This window comes from Styela clava, chromosome 5, assembly GCF_964204865.1.
Source record: "Styela clava chromosome 5, kaStyClav1.hap1.2, whole genome shotgun sequence".
Taxonomy (NCBI): domain Eukaryota; kingdom Metazoa; phylum Chordata; class Ascidiacea; order Stolidobranchia; family Styelidae; genus Styela; species Styela clava.
Window position 1 is genome coordinate 17711245 of NC_135254.1, and position 19415 is coordinate 17730659.

At 34.6% G+C, this 19415-nt stretch overlaps 3 protein-coding genes across 3 annotated transcripts; 1 reads left to right on the forward strand and 2 right to left on the reverse strand.

Annotated features, from left to right (window-relative positions):
- Nucleotides 1–2032: 2032 nt before the first annotated feature.
- Nucleotides 2033–4563, reverse strand: LOC144423009 (uncharacterized). Its single transcript, XM_078113159.1, has 5 exons — nucleotides 4438–4563; nucleotides 4056–4198; nucleotides 3671–3738; nucleotides 3096–3167; nucleotides 2033–2445 (listed from the first exon to the last, which is right to left on the reverse strand). Exons 1-5 carry the CDS (start codon nucleotides 4561–4563, stop codon nucleotides 2291–2293), a joined length of 564 nt encoding a protein of 187 aa, XP_077969285.1. The 3' UTR covers nucleotides 2033–2290.
- A 3093-nt stretch (nucleotides 4564–7656) lies between these two features.
- Nucleotides 7657–10798, forward strand: LOC120344056 (uncharacterized). The gene is made up of 6 exons (XM_039413143.2): nucleotides 7657–7809; nucleotides 8981–9123; nucleotides 9454–9521; nucleotides 9591–9662; nucleotides 10119–10208; nucleotides 10542–10798. Exons 1-6 carry the CDS (start codon nucleotides 7684–7686, stop codon nucleotides 10697–10699), a joined length of 657 nt encoding a protein of 218 aa, XP_039269077.2. The 5' UTR covers nucleotides 7657–7683; the 3' UTR covers nucleotides 10700–10798.
- A 3613-nt stretch (nucleotides 10799–14411) lies between these two features.
- LOC120344057 (uncharacterized) lies at nucleotides 14412–18916 on the reverse strand. The gene is made up of 6 exons (XM_039413144.2): nucleotides 17790–18916; nucleotides 17374–17522; nucleotides 17004–17071; nucleotides 16858–16929; nucleotides 16185–16274; nucleotides 14412–15881 (listed from the first exon to the last, which is right to left on the reverse strand). The coding sequence occupies exons 1-6, from the start codon at nucleotides 17907–17909 to the stop codon at nucleotides 15832–15834; spliced, it is 549 nt and encodes a 182-aa protein (XP_039269078.2). The 5' UTR covers nucleotides 17910–18916; the 3' UTR covers nucleotides 14412–15831.
- Nucleotides 18917–19415: the final 499 nt, after the last annotated feature.

Below are 19415 nucleotides of genomic sequence, written 5' to 3' on the forward strand. Positions count from 1 at the left end.
AAATATTGAATATTGCGAACTAAAAATAATTATAAAACACATTTCCATATAATTGTGTGTATGTTAAAAATTTTAATGCCCTCGGTTATTAATATTTCACGATTGTGCATTTGTAAAAAGTATCCTTCAGTTTTCAAAACCATATTGATTGACAATTCAGCCGTTCAGGCAAGTATATTATATGAGTGAAATAATTCAGGCAACATGAGTTTTAGAATTACAGTAAATGCAATTCACTGGAATAAAATCGAATAAAAATCAGGTCATTAGCACAAAGTCGATCAAAAACTGTTAGACAAAAAAATAGGAAACTTTTCAAGTTCTTGTTCAATTTTAAAATGTGTCAAGTTGTCTGAAATGTAATATTCGACGTGATATGGAGATCGGACGAAAGACCATGGTTTGTTTGGTTCATTTGTGATTTTTTCCTTTTTCTATTTCGGGAACAAACATAGCAAAAAAACATTTTGCTCGCTTGTACCTAAACTTCATATATATATATATATATATAACACACTGTAACCTGGTGATTACCCGAGAACTGTTTTGCTCCTAACGTTAATTTTGTCATTTTTATTCATTGTACGTTTGGTTTCACAGTTACTATGCATGTTAAAAGACGTATTTTCAAATATTAAACAAGAAGTTTTCTTCATCTTGTCTGGTAAAATAATAAATCGGATAAAATACAATTGTCACTTCGCTGGATGTCCAATTCTCGAACTTTTCAAGCCTACGGATAGAGGCGATGGAACTATCTGGTAGAAAGCTATGCACACCTACTTTTAGTAGGGATAACACAAATCGCAGGGTTTTTGAACGAAATGACTGCGAGAACCTGGTAACAACATAGAATACCAGCGTTACATACTAATGTCAACAATGTATCCGTTGGATATTTAACTTTATCGCATACATAGAAGGTGAGGCCAAAATGTATTAATTTAGGAAGATACAATAAGTGCACATTTAGTACATTCTTTGTCTCTTTGAAAGTTGGTGGTACTGAAAAGGACTTGCGTCATAAAGTCCGGGATATAGAAATTGGTAGAAGTACTCAAGAGCCTTGTGTGATAGGATTAGCAAAGAAACTTAGCTCACGAAACTTAGCTTAGAGCGCTTTGTACTACACCGACTTTACTGCGCTACGTAGAGTTGTTTCTATACTGCAATCAGTGAGATGTCTGTTATCGATTATACTGTGGTCTTCAAAAATTTCCTCGTCTTGAAAACTTTATGTAAACGTTGAGCGTTAAAGGTTTTAAACAATTATATAAAATCAAGTTCCCTAAATACATTTTTCGTAATAAACCACCTTCGAAATAGACTGAAAGAAAGACAGATGGTGAGGTATGATAGTAGAAGTATTGCAAACAGTCTATATCAAACAATAATTGAAATTGGTGAATATTCATTTTATATGCGTCTGCATATTTATTTGCTATATCATTCTACTGTAGCAAATGTGCATTGTATTACTATGGATTATAATGTATTTAACCCTTTCATTTTAATAGTGTGTTCCATTTCACACAAAAGGTCATTTTATTGTCGCAACACTGGTTACTGATTACATGTTGCCTTTCTCGTATCGACCAATTTGATGACGTTTTGGGCCGGCTTGCCAAGAGGGCTGCATAATATCGTGTTTTGATTCACTTCTGTTTCACTGTGTTGAGAGTTAAGTGTGCTGTGTTTTGATGCACTTCTGATTTACTGTGTTAAGAGTTAAGCGTGTTTCGATTTTATCTGTTTTCGGAATTTTGGATTGTGCATCTTTCAATAATATACAACAACGATTAGCATCAACACTGTGTGCTTATTATCGTATGAAGGAATCCAGATTGGAGTCACATTCCATAACGCGTGTCATAACAATACCGCGGGGATCGGACAATACCGCATGGGGTTGATAGTCTTTATCCCTAAGACCCATAAGCATCTCCAATTCTCTTTATACTAGAATAAAATGAGTGGCTATAATATATGTCAAACAATTAAATATTTTCTTTATTGCATTGTTTTGTTTAGAAGTCGGTTGCAGCAACAACATCTGAGCATTGCGAAATATTAAGAGGTGATGTCAAGTTTAAATCAATCAAAGCATTCCCGATGTTAAAAAGATCTTTCGATGTCGGATATAGTGTTGGTAAAATTTAATAATACGCTTCAATAAACACTGTATTTTAAAACATAGTATTATTTGAATACCAGTATGAACAGATTGACAATGAGGGCGACACGATTTTAGCCAAACAAGTAATTAACAAATCCGATTCCTCATTTATTTTCATAAACATGGTATATACCGATTAAAAAGATGTTTCTTGCAGTTGTTAAGAATGCGAAAATTACCTTCAAGTGTATTGCAATCAATGCCAATGATATATGTTGAGTAATCGGTTGCATACATGATCTCCGTGTTGCCATTTTCAAAAGATTCAGCTGTAAAATATAATATACAAACATAGTGATCACAGTCGAGTGTAATTGCTTACTACGTAAAAATATTGAATTAATCAAATCATAAAATATCATTTCATCACACTTTCAAGGTTCACCAGTTAATCGGCATTTTTATACAGCAGGCATCATGTAGCCTGTCGCATTTCCATTAAAACGGCTTCATCGATAGCTTGAAACAGTGCCTAGTTCATTTTATTAAAAAGGGGTATATTTAACTTGTCAAATCCAGCGCTTGCAATATGTTACAACATTTACTTGAGATACTGCTATTTATTGTGGAATATTGCACAATCTGTGGTCACGTGACATGAATATGGTAAAAAAAATTGTTCAGGATATTTTTTCTAAGTTACCTGCTTACAAGATATTTGTAAATTCCTATTGGCGAGTTTTGTCGACTTTGTGCAAATTATCATGTCCAATTTAATTGGATATCCCGAAATAATCTGTTTGCGCAAAACACATTTACCTACAAAATTATCTACAATTCCTCGCTAAAATAAGTTTTTACAACACAACCAAACAACGTAAAACTATATTTCCCAATGTACAACTTTCGCAACGAAGTCGTAGACACACATTCTCGTGATGGAACTTCTTTATTTCGTATTCTGAAAGTAACATAACACCTTCTTTAGCAGCTACAGTATCTTTACTGCGACCATCAACTTGAGAGTTGGCCTCTATAAATTCCACGTCTTCTGTGTTTATAGAAACACTAAAATTAATATGATATTAACAAGAGAGATATGCTCAAATATATGGACACGTAGAGAAAAACGGAATATTTTATTACCAGTTTCCCGAAAATGATATATGTATATATATATATGCGTATGAGGTACGGTAACTTACCAGTACCGTGCTTGTAGGCCTGATATTCGATAGCGGAACTGCTTGAAATAAGTTGAAAACAGTGTTCCCACCAGTAAAAATTAATACAGCGAAATTTTGGATAAAATATCAGATCTCATAGGATTCATAAAAAATTTGGGAATAAATAAAAGTAATAGCCTTATAGCGACAAATAAAATCTTTACCCACTGGAAATTTCAAAGCAATTGGTCTAGTAGTTAAAGCAAAAAGCGATTTTTTTCAAAACGATAGGAAGTAACATAAAGAACAACAACATAATAGCAAAACGATCTATAGGTCCACTACGTGTCCAATAAATCAGAAAGCGTTATAATAACTGTGAACTCACTTATTCCCCAAAATGCTGCTGTTTCATTGGTTTTAAAAGCTTTCATCATGAATTCTATAGGTTCGGATCTGGATTCGGAATATAAATCATTTTAATTTTGACGTGTATCAAAATTGAATTTTTAAGCTGCTCTAGGCATATTTTAATTTTATCTCTCTAGCATAATTGACAACAATATTTCTCATGAAATAATTAAAAATAAATTTCCGGAAAAATTCACTCAATTTTGGTAATGCTCTACAATCTACACTATTTGTAAAAATATGACTACTCCTTTATCGGCACGTTTTTTTTTTTTGGCCTTTACAGAAAAATGTTTCTGACACGGAAATGAGACATTGAAATATCCATTAATCTGAACAAACTCATTTTCACAGTAACTCACCCAGAATAATAATAATTCTTCACATGAAATATCACTTCGCCTTGGGAAACATTTGTGATATTTTTTATAACTTGACAATTGACTACTTCCGTAAATATTTCATTTGACGATATAAATGAAAGATACCAGACTGAAGAAGGAATCTACCAAGAAAACTTAAGATCTATCAAGAAAGTCAATATAATTGGATCTTAATTGCAATTGGGATTCAATGTTTCCCAAAATTGCAGCACTCCATGTCGAAAGGAAAGTGACTTCATGATGACTTCTTGAGGTATTTAGTTTAGCATCTATATTATACTTGATATATTGCATCATTGAATGTTCTACTTTTATGTGTTATGACTCTTTTCACCAAATACTCGAGTTCATAAATACTCACCTGAGACCAGTCTACATCCTCTTTTGGTGTCAAACCACATTTGTCATAAATGAACGAGGTTGGATGACTATAAGCATCTATGGCCACAGTAATGTACACTGTTACCAATAGGCTACAGAGCAACATAATTAATTTGCAGTTAGTACAACCGTCCTCCAGCAACACTTTTCGAATGATATTAGTTGATGTAAGCCAATCTATCGATACCAGATGAGATAGGAAATGGACGTTTTCCGAAGATACTGCATGATTTTTAATAGTTTTGTTTACAATCACAATCCGCTTCCACGTATTCGAATTTATCTTAACATTTTGTACTTTACAGTTGTGAAGTATTCGGTTTTTACAAAATGAAAAGGGCTTAATATCATTCGGAAATAAAATAAATTTATTAATGTAAACTGTTACAAAAAGGCTATATATCAACATAATTATTCTGTAGTTTATTCAAGCTTTCTCCAGCAACACTCTTTGAAATATGTCGGAAGATGTACGTGAATCTATAAATATCAGATGAAATAGGAAAGGACGTTTCCTCAAGATACTCGATTCTATAGTTTTGTTTGATTCAATTGCACATATCTCCAGTTCTACAATGAGGCAAACATTATGGCCGGATTAAACAAAATAATGAAAATAACAAGGCTTTCAGCTGAGTTATACAGAAGTCTCCATTTTTATTTAAAAGATTGATTTAAAATTCATTTTATATCAAAAGAGAAACGATCGAATTTATAACTACAAAGGGGAAATAATTAAGCGCATTACTGGTAGCCTGCGGTGTCTACAAATACCTTGTGTTACTTGTCCCCTTTCAGGACACTTGTCCGACTTATCCCAATTGTCCCACTACTCCAACCGTTCCGCAGTTAGAATATATATATATCGTGAAACCTATGATTACAGTATTTGTCCGTTATCTTCAATTTCAATTTTCCGGTATTTATTATTTTCAACTCCAAATAGCAAATCAAGTTACCCAGCAGCCGCAATCCACATTGGTAAGACCGCGAAAGTTGTGCATCCGTATCAGTAGCCTATATATCAGGGTCGTCCAACTCGTGGCCCGCGGGCCATATGTGGCCCGCGGAAATATTTCGAGTGGCCCGCGCTGTATTTCCCGGAATTTATTTAAAAAAAAGTTGAGTATATTTATCATTCGAGTGATGTAATGTGCAAAGATGTGATACAAACGATTTGCTTATTTTCCTGAAATGCGCTCTGCCAGCCCTTTCAAGGTACCATAGTCCCTACGTACATATATAAAAACAATAGCACATACATAAAAGCGAGCTACTACAGCTAGCTTCAGATTGAAAATTCGTTGAGCAATGTATTTTTCGGGTTGTCAATGTTTCATGTCCGGAAATAAAATAAGCGTTTGCAAAAATAGGCTTGTCAGGACAGACGTTTCTCGTCGGGTTGAAGAGCTTGGGAATTCTATAGCAGAAACTTTAATTGCAAAATCTGGAAAGTTTTCATTGTATTCACTGGCGCTTGACTAAAGCACTGACATAAAGTCTACTGTTAATCATGCGGGGAGTTGATGATAATTTTTAAATTGCCGAAGTCCATTGTCCCGATTAAGGGCACGACTCCAGGCATTGATTTGTGGGGAGCTGCTATGAAAATGATCAAGCGTCTTGGCTTGTCTTTGGCAAAACTTTCTGAAATAACCACTGACGGCGCCCCACCAATGGTTGGGTAACAACAGTTTTCTTGTTCTAATAATTGTCAAAGTTTAGCGTGGGGGTATTGCTTGTTTTTTCATTAACATTTAGTCAAAACTAAAACATAACCACCATGTTAAGTGGCCCGCGCACTTAATAGTAAACAAAATGTGGCCCTTCGGTAAAAAAGGTTGGACGACCCTGCTATATATAGTAGCCACCGAGATTTCTTTGACAAAAGGATTGGCGGACAAGAGTGGCGGACGTGGCCAAGTACGTTAGTATAAAAAGTGTGTAAAATGAACCTAGAAGTGTTCGGCTAAACTTTTGTGGAATATCCGGTCCCATAAGATTCGGAGTAATTTTGAAAAAGTAAATGTACTAAGGTTTCCTTGTCGGCTGCTACTGTTGATCATCTGAGTTTTGAATCAATGTGTCTCAATAATTTCGCTCACGATGTCTTCTTTTCACGGTATTAATACAATAAGCTAATTGAAACCACGCTTCATTGATGAAGAATATGATGCATCAATAATCACGTTTTAGATCAATAATATGCATTACTCTTTCTAAATCGGAACATCAATAATGTGGCAGCAACACTCCATGCAGCGGCAATTCAGTGATTCGTCCAGGTGAAGTCCTCATTTAGATTTTATCTTGTTGTTCAGGTACTAGTAGGTCAAAAAAGACGCTTCACCACATTGATAATAATTTGATCACACGCTTTGTGATATCTCTCATCAATTTATGCGACGAATAGTTTTTACGACACATATAAAATTTTTCAATTTGTCAACAGTGTGTTTGACATACATAGATTTTGAAGATAAAACTTTACTCAACCTGATTCATTAATTGTGATATTTTAATGCCGAATATGACTGACATCGTTATCAATTAGTTTTGTTCAAAGAAAAAAGCAAATATATATGATTGAAAAATTAATTAGCTTGAGAAATTCAACAAAATTTTCCACGGTATGACTGAGTTTTCCTATAAAATATATTCGTGTCAATTGCATACCGTGATTATAATTAACGATTTGCCGGTGTTTGACAATCTATATCTAGGTCGTCGTTTCAATCATATTTGTTAAATTTATGAGCATTTATATTTTTTGTTTATTTATTTCAAAGCATAGTAAAATATTTAAAAATACTATTCTCCCGGAAATTATACTGATGCGTAGTAGTTTGTGATATGATGAGAAGAATATGAGTATCGGGCATAAGCATCGAATCCGTTGCGATCCATATTCCTTACTGTAACTTTTTTTAAATCTTCAATTTCAAAAGGCGTTAATTTTGTGATTGAATATAATGTATTTCTGAATTATATTTACCCCTTTTCATTCTGTAAAAACCTAAAACATTACAACTGTAAATTACACATAGAACCGTGTAGATATATACGAATACGTAGAAGAAGATTACAAACAAAACTATAGAAATCATGGAGTATCCATAGAAACGTCATTTCCTATCCTGTCTGATATCTATATGAATTGACTTACATTAGCCGATATAATTTTGAAAGTGTGCTGGGGGAAGGTTGTATAAATTGAAAAATAATTATGTTGATATGCAGCCTATTTGTATTAGTGTATATAACTGTGAGTATAGATGCCCATAGTCAATCAACATCGTTCATTCAGGACAAATGTGGTTTGACACCAAAGAAGAATGTGGACTGGTCGCAGGCAAGTCGTTGTGTATTTAAGTCTTTGTGGCCTGAAGAGTTAAAACTGGTTATTGTCAATGTTCTGTTTGTAACAGAACCGGCTGGTAAATGTGGCTTTTTTTAAGGAACCGGCTGACAAAAAATTTGAATCCGCTGGCATAAAGTGTATCAAATATATAAGTTAAAATAATAAACTACTTCGAAAAAAATAACGAAATACAGGGTGACTTAAAATACAGAACCCATAAATTTCTTAATTACTTCTTCGAAATTGGAGAAAATTTATCTAATTTTATTTACAAAAATTTTTGCTGAAACCCCTATTCATCGACGTCGTTCAAATAATATCCAGCACTACGCTAGCACCGTCACATAATGTTTTATATTGACCGTTTGATATTCGTTTCCATATTCGTACGGAACATTTCGTACGCAAATGGTTACACATGCCGCACATTGGGTGTGGCGTTCCCTGTATGATTTCCCGATGTGCCCATGTAAACAATATTTTTGCTATTGACATGCCCAGGTAGCAGAAAGTGCGCTTCAGCATAAAACCAATGAACCAAGACCAGAAAAACCAAGATAATTTTTCGCAGCGTATACAAGTCTGGCTTCAACATCATGAAGATTTAGCTTGTATAACATATTCTAGAATCTAGAGCAATGGTTCTAAACCTTTTTTCGTGGCACATTTTCACTGCACAATAATTCTGTGACCCACTAACTTTTCATGCTGGGAAAAAACTTCACAAAAAACATTTTCTGCGAAAATTGACACTTTCACTTTAATAATAATTAGGTGACATCTACCACCCTGTAACAATAAACAGCATCATCCGTTGCTACTACCATCAAATTCAACTAACTTTATCAGCAACACTAGCAATTTTTAATAGGTCTGTGGCCCACCTTGAAATGTTCCTGAGAACCAGTGTTCTAGAGAGAACATGACTTTTGTGCAAAGCGTCCTAGACTACTGTAACTTTCTGGTATATTCATACACAAACAGAAGTTCATGGGTGAACAATGTTTAATAAACTTACTTCGTACAAGTATGTGTTCTCGCTGCAAGATGGTGCCGCAATGCGTGCGCACAAGCATTGAAACTATGGAAATATGGTAATTCTGGGAGATCATAAAAATATATTTTAATTGATATTCGATAATATTTAACTTTGTTTTAATAGATTTCATCGTCAGATTGGTATCTTTCGTTCAAATCATCAGATGAAATATTTTCGAAAGTTGTCAATTGTCAAGTGGTAAAAAATATCACAAATGACCTCGAAGGAGGTGTGAAATTCCATTTTAAGAACTATTATTATTCTGGGTGAGTTACTATGATAATGAGATTGTTTCAGACCACTGAGCCTTTTCTGTGAAATTTCAACTGACCATTGTCGCTATAGGCATTTTGACATCGCATTCCCGTGGCAGCAACATTCTGTTATTAGGGCGCCAAAGCATATCGATTGTGCAGATAAACAAATTTTGAGGGTATCCTGTGAAGGATTGTGCGATGTTCACCTGCTATTTCTTTTTAAGTAGGTAATGAGAAACACTGTTTTAGAAAGCTTAATATAAAATGAATCTAAAGCAGCTTCATAATTCTATTTTGTCAATGCAGTCTATTACACGTTATTTATATTTTCAAACATAGATCTAAGCCTAAAGAATTCGTGGTCGCACTTTTCAAAACCAAGGAAACAGCAACATATCGAGGAATTCGTGAGTTCTCAGTTGTTAGACACTACCTGATTTATTAGTTGTAAATTGGAACTATTTCTATAAATACAGAAGACGCAGATCATAGAGAAGCCGACTCTCGAGTTTCTCCTCACGTCCATGACACAGCAGCTGCGCAAGAAGGTATTGTGTTATTTTCAAAAGGAATTCATCAGGATTTCACGGCGATTAAGTTTTACAAACTTATAGTTATCATGAGGCATTTCAGAGAAGTACACAAATTATCTACATGTTCGAAAGCAGCAGACAGGTGTAGCTGAAGAATGAGCTTTTTTCGTGAATACAGCCTTGCGTGGAAATAAGTATGTGAAAATGTGGCATTGGGCCAACGGACGAGATACTAGAATATTCGATTTATTAAAAAAGTAACTATGCACTGGAATACATTTTTAGCAAAAAAGCAATATCTGATATCTAATAAACCAAGCAACTCATTAGTCAACGAGGGCAGTTTTAAAAAAATACCATTTTATAATCTGATTAATTCAATATTTCTATATAGTGTGATCAATTACTTCGATTGTGATCACTATGGTTGTAACAAAACCGTTTGTATAATCCATGTGTGTACGGTTACAGTTGAATGTATTGAAAATGGCGACACGGAAATCATGTTTGCAACCGACTATTCAACGTACATCGTTTGTATTGATTGTAATATTTTTGAAGGTAATTTGTTTATGATTTGGAAATGGCAAGAAACGAATTAGCATTTTATTCATACACAACCGTAAGTTTGTGAAAACGAGTAAAGCATCTTCTTTGTAAATTAACTGTTTCAGGGGACAGCAAATGCGTTAACTGAAATCAAGTATAACTTTGAAATGTGGTTTTGAGTATTGTGCTGCCAGGTAAATCAGACAAGCACAATAGAACAGCTGCCATAATCACCTATTGTTACGTAAAATGGTATCGCACTTATTGTTGATTATTTCATACAAATATCAAACATGTCTTATTTTAAATTACAATGTCAATAAAAACATTGTTAATATCTTGCAGGGATCAAGTGGATCGGAGTGTATACACCAACACCATATCCATCAGCAAAAGAACTTATTGACATTAGGAATGCTTTGATTGATTTAAACGCCATTTCACCTCTAAATAATTCTCAATGCTCAGATGTTATGGGTGCTTTCGACATCTCAACAAAATAATGCAACGACGCAAATATTACATTATATGACGGTTATTAGGACTTATAATTATCTACTCATTTTATTATAGAATAATGTAACAAATAAATATTCAGACGCAGTCTATAGTAGAATGTTTCTTTTAGAATAGTAACTTTGCTTTCGACAGGCCTGGGAAGCGTTATTTTTACCTTTTGTATAATCTGATGCGATCGCTTAATTGTGGAAGTGGAAATAAGTTGAAGGCCAACAAACGAAAGTCGATAACTCGGGAGAGGTAAAAAAATTTGTCGCAATACCACAGGAACGCTAATTAATGCTTTACATATTATCAGTAATTCGCTATATCACAATCCGAAACATATTGAAAATAATTGCTTTTGGGTCACCGATTTTAATGCTCGTTCGATATACATTGTTTAGAATAGCCTACTTTCCATATTTCAAAGACTTTGATTCTATTCAATTATCTAGGAATTTTGGTTTACATAAAGTCGATCAAGTTTCTAAGTAATAAATTTTTAAGGAACACTGAGGGAAAGTGTGCGTCCCATAGTAATCTGGGGAAAATTTGAAAAACTGAAAAAATTTAATAAAGTTGCTCTGGCTGCTGCTGTTGACCATCTAGGTTAGGGTCGTCCAACCCGTGGCCCGCGGGCCACATGTGGCACTCCGGAGTGGCCCGCGCGGTATTATTCGAATCCCAATGTCTTTCACAAATCTGAGCTCTTATTGAAACCTCTAATGAAAAAATTGTCGTCCAAACGCGCGAGAAGCACCATCTAGCTATCGAAAGCTTCTTTTATGTCCATTTATGGTAGTTATTGCTAGTGAGACATGTTTGAATTTATTTTTATCGTCTGCCATGTATTTTAATCTGTTTTCCTGTCTTTTTTCTGTGAAGCTAGAAGAGGCAGTTTTATGACCTCAATATTTGACATTTACTTCTACGAGCAATTTTTTTCACGGATGAACCAAGTAAAATTCCCCGTGAGACACTAATTACTGCCATACTTCCCATTGAAATATTTATGTGTTGGTAAAACTCATTCGTATACTGAATGTGGCCCTCCGTCCAAAAAGGTTGGACAATCCTGATCTAGGTAATGAACCTATGTGCCCCAATGATTTATGTTACATAAGCTGAGTGAAGCCATACTTCAATGGTGAAAAAGATGATGCACCCCGAAATAAGTTTGGGACCAATCATATTCACAACTCATTCGATATTGGTCATGAAGGTTAATAACAGTACTGGGAGCACCAGCCCAAATGTGGCAACAATACTCCATACAGCGGCGATTAAGTGAATTGTTCAAGGAAAGCCCTCATTTCAATTTCCTCTCATTGTTCAGATACTATTACACTGAAAAAGGCCTCTCACTTCTTTGACTACAATCTGAACCACACTTTGTGATATCTCTCATCCAGTTATGCGAGGAATTGTTTTTACGACCCATAATATACAAATTAAACCTTCTAATATGTCAACAGTATGTTTTACATATAAAAATTCCGACATAAAACGTTACTCAACTTGAGATATATGAACATTGACAGATTTTATCCCGAACGGTATTGACATCATTGTGAATTAGTTTAGTTTAAAGAAATAAGTAAATGTATGTTATGGTTAAAATTAAATTAGCTTCGGGGATGCAACGAAATTTTCCACGGCGTGAAATAGCTTCCTTCGAATTATATCCGTGGCAATTGCATACCGTTATTATTTAAAAACTTGCCGAATGGTCGATTGTTGTCATTGGGTCTGTTTTTTACATTCATTTCAAAGCATTATCATTATTGCTGTTTAGATTAAGTTATATCTTGTATTGTTTGAAGAAGTTAGACCATGATCCAACGAAAGCTCACAAATATACTTACTATTTCGTTGAAAGAGATCATGTTATTTTTGCTTTTCACTTTAATATTCACTTTATTCTTTTGTCATTACGTACGCTTTTTATTCCAACTTGCATGGTCCCATCAGTCATTTATGCTTCAAAGAGATCGTACTTACACTATCATTTGCGTATTGATCTCTTTGACTGGAATAAATCCATCTTTGGGAATAAATGCCGAGATTTCTGCATATCTCAGAGGAGGCAGTGTTTTGTTTAATCCGACTACTTTGTTTCATTGGGGAAGCGGAGATACGTGGAATTAAATCAAACAAAAGCCGTGCAGTCGGGATACACAATGAGACGTGTCGCCAATCTTTCGAAAAAAGGAACTGCCTATTCTCCCAATGCTACTAGGGACTATACTAAATCAAGCTCACTTGCCTTCGACCACCAATCGTTTTACGAGGTTCAATTAATACACAGTGTACACAATACTTTCTTTATTTTCCACCAATCTATACTTGTGTTTCAGTCGATTTTAGAGGTGGGTTGTCACGAACATTTATATTGATGAATTTGATTTACATATTTTTTAGGATTACATATTTTTTAGGATTAGGGCGTAGTTTACAAGGTGTAAAACCAAATCAGCAAAAATCAATCGCAGCCGTTCTAATGCTCGGAGAGCTTAGAGGGACCTTTGATTACGTAGGAAGGGAGGAGACCATTCAAAACTTTGATTTACGGTATGTTTCTACGTAAAATAGGCTACCATCATTTTCTGAAAAAAATTGCGTTTGCATCTGCTTTCAGGTGATCAGGCGAAGTCGTGAAGACTTCGGTACCGCTAGTTCACTGTGAAAGATTGCATACCCACACTACTAGTTTTGACCTTATATATCTATTTGTTTGGGCATTGCTCTCTTGTTGGGCACGAAATGTTTTTTTCTTCTTGTTGTTGTTGTGAAAATGTAAAGCTAGATCAATTCGGGTACCGGTACTAGTATAAGCTACTATGTATGCTAAGTAACTAAGCTACTAAGTATGCATATGTACCCTATCGTTTTTTCCTTATTACGCTGTTGTTGTTGTTCTTGTTCATATTTTCATTTTTATTGATATGAAAAAAATCGTCTTTTTCATCAACTACTGGAACAATTGATTTGAAATTTTTAGTGGTTAAAGATCAAGTTTTTCGCTAAAATGCTATTATTTTTATCGATTTCAAAAATTTCCGTGACCTCTGTGGAAATCGTTTTGTGTGCGATGACGTCATTAAAATTAAAAATTACGTTTGTTGTGGCGGTTCCGCGTTCGCAGTCTGTTCAGGCGAAGTCGCGATTGTGGTACCGGTAGTCTTGCTGTGACAGTTGGATTCAAATTTTTTGTCAGCCAGTTCCATCACAAAGGTCATATTTTCAGCCGGTTCTGTTACCAAAAGTCATATTTTTTTAGCAAATTAACTGATTATTTTTGATTACTTCATGATTAACATTTCAAAATAATGGTTAAGTAAGCATCATTATGTCAGAATTAGCATCAAAATTTTTGATGATGTTGAGGATGATGTTGATCTACTGAAAACACATGCTTGAATGTTGATATTCTATAAAAAAAAAAACGCAATTCAATAGCAAAATTATCTTAACAGCTAGTGGTAAAATTTATTTTTTTGGAACAGGTTTTCTCACTCCAGGACTTGCTAACAACAGATTCTTTCACTATCACATTCTTTGAAACCAAACTTACCTAACAATCTATTCTTGATATTAAAGTAGTTTTAAGAACAGAATGCAGCCCCAGGTTCTAGCAAAAGGTGCAAACCGGCACAATCCCATCACTGCTAACATCCACACTAAAGGACAGCAATCGTCTCATGACTTGTACTTATGACATAACAATTCAATTTTCAGGCAAATAATAACAAAAGGAAAATTACTACAATTATAAATATTAACACAATGTACAACTGTTTCGTGCGAATTTGATCATTTTACGTTTTGAAATAAAACATGTGAGCTACTTGATTTCAAAAAATCAGTGCGTCGGATAAGATGCAAAAATTCATTGACAGTAATCAGTAATGCTAACCGGTTCGCTGATTTCAGGAAATTCCGTGAGACGGTTCTATAGAACCGGCTTAATCCCACCAAGTGTCCACCCCGTGAGCTGTGAACAGAGAGTATTTTCTTTCAATGCAGGTGTATAGAAAGTATGTCCAACACTGCATATCAAACGAACATTGAAATGAGAATTGTGGCTCTAAATCGAGTGGGCTCATGAGTTTCCAATTGTAGTATAGCTTGTCATAATAATATGTGAAGCAATAATAGGGGTTCTAATGGTTGGCGACGGTTCCATTATCTTTATACCCACGTACATTTTCACCCATGAACAATTGCACCCATACATTTGCACCCGCATATTTTGGCACCCACATATAGATTGCACACATGAACATTTACACCCACGTAGGCCTACATTTTCACACCTGTACATTTGCAGCCACGGACCTTTGCAAATGCGTAGATTCGCACCCGCGTACATTTGCACCCGCGTATAGTTGCACCCGCGTACATTTGTACCCACGGACATTTGCACCCGCGGATATATGCAATCACAGACATTTGCACCCACATACCTTTGCACCCATGTACATTTGCACCCACGTACATTTGCACCCATGTACATTTTCACTAATGAACATTTCACTATTAATCAAGTGTACATGGGTGCAAATGTACATGGTTGCAAACGTTCATGGGTGCAAATGTACATGGGTTCAAATGTCCGCGGATGCATTCTATATGCGGGTGCTAAAATTTATGTGTGGAAATATATGGGTGCAAATGTCCGTGGATGTAAAAGTATGCAGGTGCAAATGTCCTGGGTGCGGTTCTTGGGTGCAAATGTACGTGGGTGAAAATGTGCTGTCACCGTTGGAAACATGTCGCATTGCGTATCCCGATTGATCACCTTTCGTTTGGATTCTTTAACGTATTTCCACTTCACAACAAAGCGATTTGACTAGACTAAACTCAAATTAAGAAAAATGCTTTGTAGCTCCGAAGAAGTCACCGTTAATCTCATTCTAAATTACGTCTAAATAATATATTACTATATTGTCCTGTCCTATAATAAAATGAGTGGATATTTATAAGTCCTAATAATTGCGAGTCAACGTAATTTGCGTCGTTGCATTATTTTGTTGAGAAATCGGATACAACAACTAAATCTGAGCATTCAGAAAGGGAAAGATGCTGTGTCACGTTCAATTCAATCAAAGCGTTCTTAATGTCGAGAACGTCTTTAGCTGTCGGAAAATTTTGTAGATGTATATCCTGCGATCCACTGAATCCCTGCAATATTCAAGACTACGTTATAATTAAAATTAAAAATAAGTATTGTATATTGAATATTTGTATGAATTCAAAAGACCAACAACATGTGCGATACGATTAATTTTGCTACGATATTTGATGCATGTCATTATGAATGAATATGCCAGTTGCTATCTTGTACTGTCTGATTTGGCTGGAATTAAAGGCTACTCGAAGTAATTCACCATCAAGAAAAATCCTTTACTCATTTTTATCAACTTGCAGTTATATACAAATTAAGGATAATTTTTTTCCTACAATTTCAAAATTTTCAAAAATTACCTTTATGTATATCACACACAATACTAATGAAGTATGTTAAATAATCAGTTGCAAATATCATCTCCGCGTTGCCTTTTTCAATTGATTCAACTGCAAGAGTAAACGCATAAATAATACAAATGGTTGTGTTACAAGCATAATGATCACAATCGCAGCAATTGTTTACACTTACATTAAATCAATCAGAAAATGAAATATCATTATATTTCTATCGATTATCAATGAGTTAGCTATTTGGTACTTTATACCCGAGTATCACACGTCGCGTCGCGGTTTTATTAATTAATAGGTTTACATAGACAGTGTTGAGTTTTTTTATAAAAAAAAATATTTTTATGTCTATGGATCATTTTAATTTGATCGTGCAAAAATATACGAACAATCGTCAACACATCACTGTGTGCTTATTCGACCTCCGGGAGAGTTAGTTGGGGTTTACTTCACTAAAGTGCGTTAAATAGTACTGGGCGAAAACACGCGAAGATATTATGGCCCACTAATCCTAATACTCACAAATGTTAGCGCATTTGGCAGCTACACTTGCCCACGGCTTGTAGACCTTACCTCATGAACCTAAATGGGATTCACCATGTTAAACGCGAGTTGGTAATTAAAGCCTCATCGCTGTATAAATTTTGACGTAGCTTGTTTTCTTCTGAGAATAACACTATACCTTCTTCCTTAGCTGCTTTATTGCGAAGGTGACAAGAAACCTGAGAGTCGGCTTCTATAAATTTCTCGTCTTCTGCAATTATAAAAATATTTATAATTAGCACGAAAATAATAAAAAAATAAGACGTACAACAAATGCGAACTCACGTATTCCTCGATATGCTGCTGTTCCTCCGGTTTTAAAAGCTGCAACCACGAATTCTTTAGGCTGGGATCTGTATTTTTGAATTCACATAATCAGAATTTTGGTGTAATATGCTGTGTATCAAAATATAATTTCAAGGCTGCTTCCTTGAAATCCTAATTATATCTCATTGTATTCCTCATTATCCAATTGAAAAGCCATTGCAGCTATATTTCACCAAATATTGTAAAAGATTTATACTATTTGCTAAAAGCACGCTTAAATCTATTTTTCAGCAGCACATTTGATTTGCTTTCGCACCTTGACAAAAGAATGCAAAATCGAAATGTTCATTTAAACTGAATAGAGAATCCCATTTTCACAGTAACCCACCCAGAATAATAGTAGTTCTTTAAATGGAATTTCACACTGCCTTCGAGGTCATTTGTGATATTTTTTATCACCTGACAACTGACAACTTTCGACGATATTGCATCTGGAGATTTGAATGAAAGATACCATACTATACCTGAAGAAGAAATCTGTTAAAACAAAGTCAAATAATTATATATATGATCTTAATTGCGATTGTGTTTACGGTTTTTCTCAAAATTATTGTAGGCTCATTGACTCTGAGTACAAATCGCAGCACCTTATGTTGAAGAGAGAGTTATTTCGTAATTTAATTATTAAAGTATTCTGTTGGATTGGCATTGAGATTTCTGGTATATATTGCTTTATTCGAAGTCTTACGTTTCATGTTTTAACTCTTAGGCTTGAAACACTATAATTAAATACTTAATACTTGCCTGAGACCAGTCTACATTCTCCTTTGGTGTCAAACCACATTTATCGTAAATGAACGAACTTGGATGACCATCTATACCGACAGCGATGTACACTGTTACCAACAGACTATGTATCAACATAGCTATTTTAGGCTTTACACAACCTTCTCACAGCAACGCTCTGAAGTTATACCCGCCGATGTAAGACTATCAGACGAGATAGGAAATAACAACAACGCTTTTGAAGTTATATCCGCCGATGTAAGACTATCAGACAAGATAGGAAATAACGTTTTTAGGATACTTCCTATAGCTTTGTTAACAATACTCTTTCTCACGTATTCGAATATATTTTCACGTTTGCTGTGTGCATACCTAGGGGAATACTATTTTGAAGGTTTTATTCTTCTTAAAAATGGATAACAAAAAAGAGAAATGCTCATAAAATTAAACAAAAACGAAATAAAAAACTGACAACATTCGGCAAATTATTATCATAATGACGGTAAGCAACTGGCATTGACATATTTTAAAGAAGAACTCAGTCACAGCTTGAGGAAATCTGTCGTATTTCTGAAGCTAATGTTATTCAAACCAGCTTGTGTTCCCACGACTGTTCTTTACCTCAACAACTGCTTTCAAAAAAGTTGTGAATATGATTGGTACGTAACTAGATTTGAACTTGCATCGCCTTTCTTATCAACAAAGTGTGACTCCACTTATAGATACTAGATACTAAAACAGATAGCATCGAAAGTAAAAACATTGAGGCATAATGGCTGAAAATTTAGGAAGTTGTCAAGTCAAATTTCGATTGTCTGTTTAGGCAGCATGGATTTTATGTTAAATGCATTATTGACCGTCCAATTTTTGAACAAATGTTCTGCAATGTTTTCGCTTTTGTTGAAAGCCTGAGTACAATCTGTTCTTTCGGTGCTATTTCTGTTATATTTTGTCGAAGATCAGTCATAAATTCACGTTTTTTAGAAGTTACCTGTAATTAGAAAGTACAACTGAAATATGTTCGATCATTTGGACCTGGATAGTTTTGCGGGATTAAGGCTATTGTTGAAACAATATATGTCTTTTTTTTTACCTCACCCGGAGTTATATTTTATAATCTTACTACTTTTGAATATACCTTGTATATATTTTGAAACAAAAGGCAGCATTTTCGAAAAATAATCTTAATGCAATATAGAAAAAAAATTGGTCATTTTTTTGAGTCGTCAAACTTGCAAAAATTGAATTACTTCAGTTAGAGTTATGCCTTTTTTATCGGTCTCAATGCTATTTTCATAATCTTAATAAAAATCCAAAGCAGCGCAATTAATTCTTGTGAAACCATTGTTAAAATTTGTGTAATTGACGCTCTTAATGCAAAATAAAATATTGAATTGATCAATTTATTTGTCAAACTTTAAATTTTAATTACTTCAGTTAGAGTTATGCCCTTTTTATCGGTCTCAATACCGAAAATGGCGGCTTTTGAGAATGCGCCATCTAGTGGGTATTGCAACAAGCTCTTCCCACTACTGAAGTGCTGTACGAGCCGTCGGCAGCTCGATATTGCAACAATGGGTTCATTTGTTAGACTTAGAGCATTGCATTTTTGTAGTACATTTGATTGTAACATGATTGGTTTAC

Excerpts from the sequence above, each read along its gene's own strand:
- LOC120344056 (XM_039413143.2), top strand. The coding sequence starts at position 7,684 with ATGTTGATATGCAGCCTATTTGTATTAGTGTATATAACTGTGAGTATA. Across the intron at positions 7,810-8,980 it reads AGAATGTGGACTGGTCGCAG|ATTTCATCGTCAGATTGGTA; the intron begins GCAAGTCGTTGT and ends TTGTTTTAATAG. Across the intron at positions 9,522-9,590 it reads AGCAACATATCGAGGAATTC|AAGACGCAGATCATAGAGAA; the intron begins GTGAGTTCTCAG and ends CTATAAATACAG.
- LOC144423009 (XM_078113159.1), bottom strand. The coding sequence starts at position 4,563 with ATGTTGCTCTGTAGCCTATTGGTAACAGTGTACATTACTGTGGCCATA. Across the intron at positions 4,199-4,437 it reads AGGATGTAGACTGGTCTCAG|ATTCCTTCTTCAGTCTGGTA; the intron begins GTGAGTATTTAT and ends TTTTCTTGGTAG. Across the intron at positions 3,168-3,670 it reads AGCAGCATTTTGGGGAATAA|AAGACGTGGAATTTATAGAG; the intron begins GTGAGTTCACAG and ends CTATAAACACAG.
- LOC120344057 (XM_039413144.2), bottom strand. The coding sequence starts at position 17,909 with ATGTTGATACATAGTCTGTTGGTAACAGTGTACATCGCTGTCGGTATA. Across the intron at positions 17,523-17,789 it reads AGAATGTAGACTGGTCTCAG|ATTTCTTCTTCAGGTATAGT; the intron begins GCAAGTATTAAG and ends TTGTTTTAACAG. Across the intron at positions 16,275-16,857 it reads TAAAGCAGCTAAGGAAGAAG|TTGAATCAATTGAAAAAGGC; the intron begins GTATAGTGTTAT and ends TTACTCTTGCAG.